The sequence below is a fragment of the Vombatus ursinus genome, unplaced genomic scaffold, assembly GCF_900497805.2.
Source record: "Vombatus ursinus unplaced genomic scaffold, bare-nosed wombat genome assembly UNPS02014874.1, whole genome shotgun sequence".
NCBI classification, from domain to species: Eukaryota; Metazoa; Chordata; class Mammalia; order Diprotodontia; family Vombatidae; genus Vombatus; species Vombatus ursinus.
This window is the reverse complement of record NW_020954652.1, coordinates 14,581,815-14,587,758: the sequence shown is the minus strand read 5'-3', so window position 1 is coordinate 14,587,758 and position 5,944 is coordinate 14,581,815. Positions and strand designations below refer to the sequence as shown.

Sequence of the window (5,944 nt, the reverse complement as noted above, 5' to 3'; positions counted from 1 at the left end):
GGTGGGTGGTTGGAGAAGGCGGCCCCCATTAAAAAGAAATGCAGTAAAATCATTAACTAGTCAAAAGGAGCTGTAAACAGCAAATTGTCTCCTGGGGAAAGTAGGTTTGCCCAGACAGCCCCCAGTAGGGGTTGTGGTGGGATATGCTAATAATGAGTAGCCGCTGTAGACCAGCCTCCCTCTCCATGAATATATAAAGAGGCCATGCCTCTGAGTTAAGGACACTAGCCTCTCCCCTCTCTAATTGCTGAGGAAATTGACCAAGTGGAACGGGCAGAGTAACTTTCACTGGAGTCTCCCTCTCTGCGGTCCAGGTGCAACATCCCTCCCTCTCTCCTCTGGCAGAATGGAAATGATGGAGAGCTGCCAGTTCTCCCCATCCGAATTCTTCTACGACAGCTCCTGCATCCCTTCTCCAGAGGGGGACTTTGGGGACGAGTTTGAACCTAGAATGACCTCTTTTGGAGCCCACAAAACAGACCTGCAAGGCTCAGACGAAGAGGAGCATGTGCGAGCCCCAACGGGTCACCACCAAGCGGGCCACTGCCTCATGTGGGCTTGCAAAGCCTGCAAGAGGAAGGCCACCACCATGGACAGGCGGAAGGCGGCCACCATGCGTGAAAGGCGGAGGCTGAAGAAGGTGAACCAGGCTTTTGAGACGCTTAAGAGGTGCACTACGGCCAATCCTAACCAGAGGCTCCCCAAAGTGGAGATTCTCAGAAATGCCATCAGATACATTGAGAGTCTCCAAGAGTTGCTGAGGGAACAGGTCGAAAACTATTACACTCTACCGGGACAGAGCTGCTCTGAACCCACCAGCCCCACCTCCAACTGTTCCGATGGGATGGTAAGAAGTTCATACATAGATGATTGTCTTTTTTTTATTATTACCGTTCAAAATAAATGAAAAAATGCTAGAGGTATTAGGTGGCTTGATTTTTTTTTTAGCTCAAGGCTATCTAGGGGTAACTTTTAATATTGTAAAATGCTGAATGGACCCAGGTTTATAAAGGTTACGTAGTCCTGTTTTGGGAAAGCAGCCAGCCTGGTGTAGAGACTACTAGGCTGAAACTCAGAAAACCTGGTTTCTAGATGTTGTTCATCTCTATATGACCTTAAGCTCTATGGGCCCCCAATATTTGCTCATCTACAAAATGAGGAGGGTTGACCCAGATGATCTCTAAGCGTCCTTCCAATTCTGACCCTGGGAGTCAGCTCTTAGAGTATGCAACTGCCATGTAATTGACACAATCCTGTTTGTGTTTCTAAAGCAGTGGAGGGCACCTCATTCTGCAAGGTGCTGCCTGCTAAGGTAGCTGCCAGGAAGAAAGATCACAGAGTGGTCTTTGGAAGGAAGCAATGAAGTTTTCTTCATTATGGTCCATTTCCAAAAATGTAATTTAAGTCTGTTTGCCACACACAGAGAACTAAGGGGCAATCTCTGAAACCTACATTGCCCGTGTTTTTAATAACTTAATGAAGAAATGGAAAAAAAAAAAAACCCAACACCCACTCATGCCATAACCCCTCCCCTGAGGAAGTCTGGCTCTGAGAAGTTGTTGATGCATTCTTTTCTTAGAGCGTTTGCTTCATCTGTGCCAGGTTTTAATGTGTTGTTGCCCTGGGAAAGTGTTCTCTCACTGAATTAGGGTAGCTTCCTCCTACTTCCATCCATTCTTCATGGATAAACCAATGAAAATTGCAATCTCATCTTATCTCATGTCATCTCATTTTACCTCATCTCATCTCATTTCTAATCTCTCTTTTTCTGGCTCAATGTCTCTAACTGTCTCTGTATCTCTCTGCCTCTCTTTCCTCCCCCTTTTTCTTTCTCCTTTCTCTTTTCCTTTTCTTTCTCCTCTCTTTTGTTCTTCTCCTCTTCCACCTCCATGTCCCAGCAATTTCACTAGGGCTTTCCATTTCAAAAATAAAATTGAAGGGGTTCAGAATGGTCAGCAGAAGTGATCTGACCCCTTGTTTAGAGTCCCAGGTTGTCATACACTAAACCTTGCTTTCTCTCTTGTGTTTTGCTCTTCTTAGGCTGAGTGCAACAGCCCCGTGTGGTCCAGAAGAAACAGCAGTTTTGACAGTGTCTACTGCCCCGATATGACAAATGGTGAGTGCTAATGGTCATAGATTAGCTTCAGACCTAGTGAACTGAACAGCCCACTTTAGACATAGGGTTCTTAACCTCCATTAGATCCCTTTGACAGTCTGACGAAGCCTAAGGATCTCTTCTCAGTATAATGTTTCCCATTGCATCAAATAAAACACACAAGATGACAAATAAGACCAAAACTATTGTAATAAAGTTTAAAGGACCCTACTCTAAGCAAACCAAAGCTTTTTCAGACTTCTTTTAGTTTTTATCGAGTAAGAGATAAGTTGGTGATACTCTGAGCTAAAAACAAGCAAGCAAACGAGCAAACAAAGAAAAATCCTCAACCCAACAGCAACAAAAAGTCTGTTCCCAGTCCCTTTCCACTATCCTCGTGCCCCGCCATTGAAGACATGTACTTTAGCCTGAGTCACCAAGATATTTGCTTCCAATTTCCTATTTTCTTTTTCTATGGCCACCTGACTTTTGAGTGTGGGAGAAAGATCAAGAGAGAGGGGGAAGGCAGAGTAGCAAATCTTTCTACCCATGTCTAATTCATAATATGTTTCTCTCCTATCCTCAGTTTCCTCCACTGACAAAAATTCCACATTATCCAGTTTGGATTGTTTATCCAGCATAGTGGATCGGATCTCATCCTCTGACCAACCTGTGTTGACTCTGCAAGACCCTGCTTCTCTCTCTCCAATTGCCAGCACTGACTCTCAGCCAGAAACACCAGGGGCCCCTAATTCCAGGCTCATCTATCATGTGCTATGAACTCTGAGACTTGAGATTAATTCCACCCACCGATTTTACCTCCAAGTACAGAATTAACAGGAAAGCCTGTTAGACCATGGAGCAAGAGGCTGTGCAAAGTTCCAAGCTAAGACATTCTGTATATAAATATTTCATGTTAGTTGTATATTTGTAAATACTATTTTGCCACTTTATAAGAAAATGTATTTAACTAAAAAGTCACCATCATATGAATGCTTTGTTTTTACTTTTGATATATATTTTTAATATTATTATTCATGGTGGAAAGTTGTTGGGAGGGGTAACTTGCAGAAGTACTTAAGTTATATTTTCATAAATGTTGCTTATCAAAAACATTCTTTCGTGGTTATTAGAATGGCATTTTATACTTTTAAAGATGGGTGGGATCAGTTACAGGAGACTTTAACCATAGCTCAATTTTGCTTGCTCTTAAAGTCAGTTTTATTAAATAAAAAGAAAAAAAATACTGCCTAATAGTATATATTTTACTCTTTGTATATGCAAAATGCATCTTTCTAACGTAAGAATAAATCAGTCTTTTTGTGGATATTTTCAAGATATGAGAAACTTTGGAAGTGCCACTATAAATAAAAAAAGTCTACTCACAGAAATATGTTGGTCTGATTCTTTGAAAGAACAAGACAACTTCCAGAGAAATTAGCAAGAAATTATACAAAGTCCTTAACTCTGTGCTTACACAATACCAATACATTGGAATATTAGACTAACCCAGCTATTTGGAATCTTGAGGACTCTTTTGAAGTCCTATTTACTTCCCAATGTTAAATGTCAATGTGAAACCAAGTAGGTCTTTCATAGCTAAAGGATAACCTTCCTCTAACTTGACATTTCATATGTAAGGGTAATTATGCCATGGAAATGGAGATCTGCAGGTGATTTCACACTAATGGCATCTAAATGGACATGCAGAATTTATAGAATTCTGATGTTTGCAAAAGGCTGTTAAAACATAAATTAGATGTTTTTGCAAGAGATACATGTCGGTGAAGGACCTGGAGATGGTATCATATGATGACAGATTATTTGAAAGGATTGGGACTGCTTGATCTGAGGAAGAGGAGATTTATCAGGATATATTAGCTATCACTGAGAGGTTGGGGCATGGGAAAAGTCTTTGATAGGCTTTGGCAACAGAGCTAGGCAGAACTAAGGAAGGGTTAGGAGTAATATGTGGAAGTTACAAAGAAATGGACTTAGCATTGAGGTAAGGAAAAACTTTCCAGCAATCAGGGCTGTCCCAGAGTGGGATGGGCTGGCTCCAGAAGTGACGAGTTCACCTTTATTAGAGATCTTCAAACAAAGGCTGTATGACCACTTCCCAGGCAAGTTGTAGCGGAGATTCTTGTTTACGTCTGGGTTGGAATAAGATCACAGATTTAGAATTGGGGAAAACTTAGAGGCCATGGGGCCCAACTTCCTCATTTTATAGAGGAAGACATTGAAGCACAAAGAGGTTGAGTGACTTACCCAGGTCACACAGCAAATAAATATGTAACAAAATGGCCTCTGAGGTCCCTTCTAAGTCTGAGATTCTGTGATTTTTTTTCCCTTTTCTTTCTACAACTAGATATTATTTTGAGATTGTTAACTTGTCCATAAGAGCTACAAATGAATTGTTAAGGCATTATGTTTTTGTATTTCCATATTAGTAAGACTAAAAGAGGCCTTCTTCATTTTGCAGATGAGGAAACTGAGGCCTGAGAGTTGGAACTTACTTGCCCAAGGTCATACATGGAGCAAGTAGTGGGAACTAAGATCGAAACTTTCTGACTTCAAATTCAATACTCTTTTCACTACAACATTGCTTATTCTTTCATAAATGTTTTCCTTTAAAAGAAAAAAAAAGAAAAATAGTTAAATTAGCAGATGTTAGCACTTTTTCATTAATCTAATCAAAGAAATAATGAGACACATCAATATATTCCTTCATATTCCTGCATAAAAAATTTATCTACTAAATTCCTTTGCCTTCTATTAGATTGCTACCTCCATCTTGAATTTCCACTAATAATGAAAATAATATTTTGTTTATACAATACCTTAAGGTTTGGAAAGTAATGACTGGTTGATACTATAAGCAAGTGTAATAGTAATACAAAACATTTAATTAAAGGGATCTCTGGTCCCCCATATTTCACATGTTGACAAATTCAACTAATGAAAACAAAATACAAAGTTTGTGGCTGAGTATATCCCATTTGCAGCATTGTAGATTAGAAATAGTATTCAGTCTGAAGTCAGAGGTTTTTGGTTCAAGTCCTGGCTCTATCATTTGCCACCTATGTGACTATGGGACAAATTACTTAACTTCTCTTTGCCTCTGTTTACCCATTTGTAAAATGGGGATGTTGGACTACATGGTGTCTAGGGTTTCACCTTGCTTTAAATCTAGGTAACTATGACATTGGAGCTAGGTCTTTTGCTAGTACATAAAGTGCTCAACACTAAGAAACCACATTCTTCTTTTCAGCAGACAGTCTTCCATCGTTGATCCTCTAAAGAACAGGGTACCAGCTTGAGCTCCCATCCCAGGAGCAGAAAAAGTGTAAGTAAAATATAAGTACAGGCAGGATCAGGATGGGCCCCAAATAGTACAGGACAAACAACTGGGCTGCCTCTGCATCTGCCCAAATAGTAAACCTTAATAAGTGCTTGTTGACTGATGGGCCCCTCAAGGAAGGGCCTATAACTGGCTGGTACCAGCAGTCACACAGACAGCTCTTAGGAGTGACTACTACATTCTCTCCTTTACCTGTATAAATCCAGTGAGGAGCAGAGTCCAAAAGAAACTGAGGCCCAAGAGCTTGGTTTTCCAAGACCAGGAAGTGTATAAGTTCCTTAGTGCTCCTAGGGGAGAATTGAGTCTAGAGAGGGCTGAATCTTTTTATAGTGCTGCTTAAACCAAGGTACTACATAGTTTTGGATATTATTCTGTTTGCTATTTTTCTCTTTTTTTTGAAAGGGACAATTAAGTTAAAATTAGTAGACACTTTATAGATCCCAGGGAGTGTCCTGTTAAAGATGGCATTCCAACCAACAGTGACTCAG

The 5,944-nt window shown here is 40.4% G+C and overlaps 1 protein-coding gene across 1 annotated transcript; it reads left to right on the top strand.

Annotated features, from left to right (window-relative positions):
• Window positions 1–346: 346 nt before the first annotated feature.
• MYF5 (myogenic factor 5) lies at window positions 347–2,875 on the top strand. The gene is made up of 3 exons (XM_027842460.1): window positions 347–847; window positions 2,041–2,116; window positions 2,682–2,875. The coding sequence occupies exons 1-3, from the start codon at window positions 347–349 to the stop codon at window positions 2,873–2,875; spliced, it is 771 nt and encodes a 256-aa protein (XP_027698261.1).
• The last annotated feature ends 3,069 nt before the right edge of the window (window positions 2,876–5,944 follow it).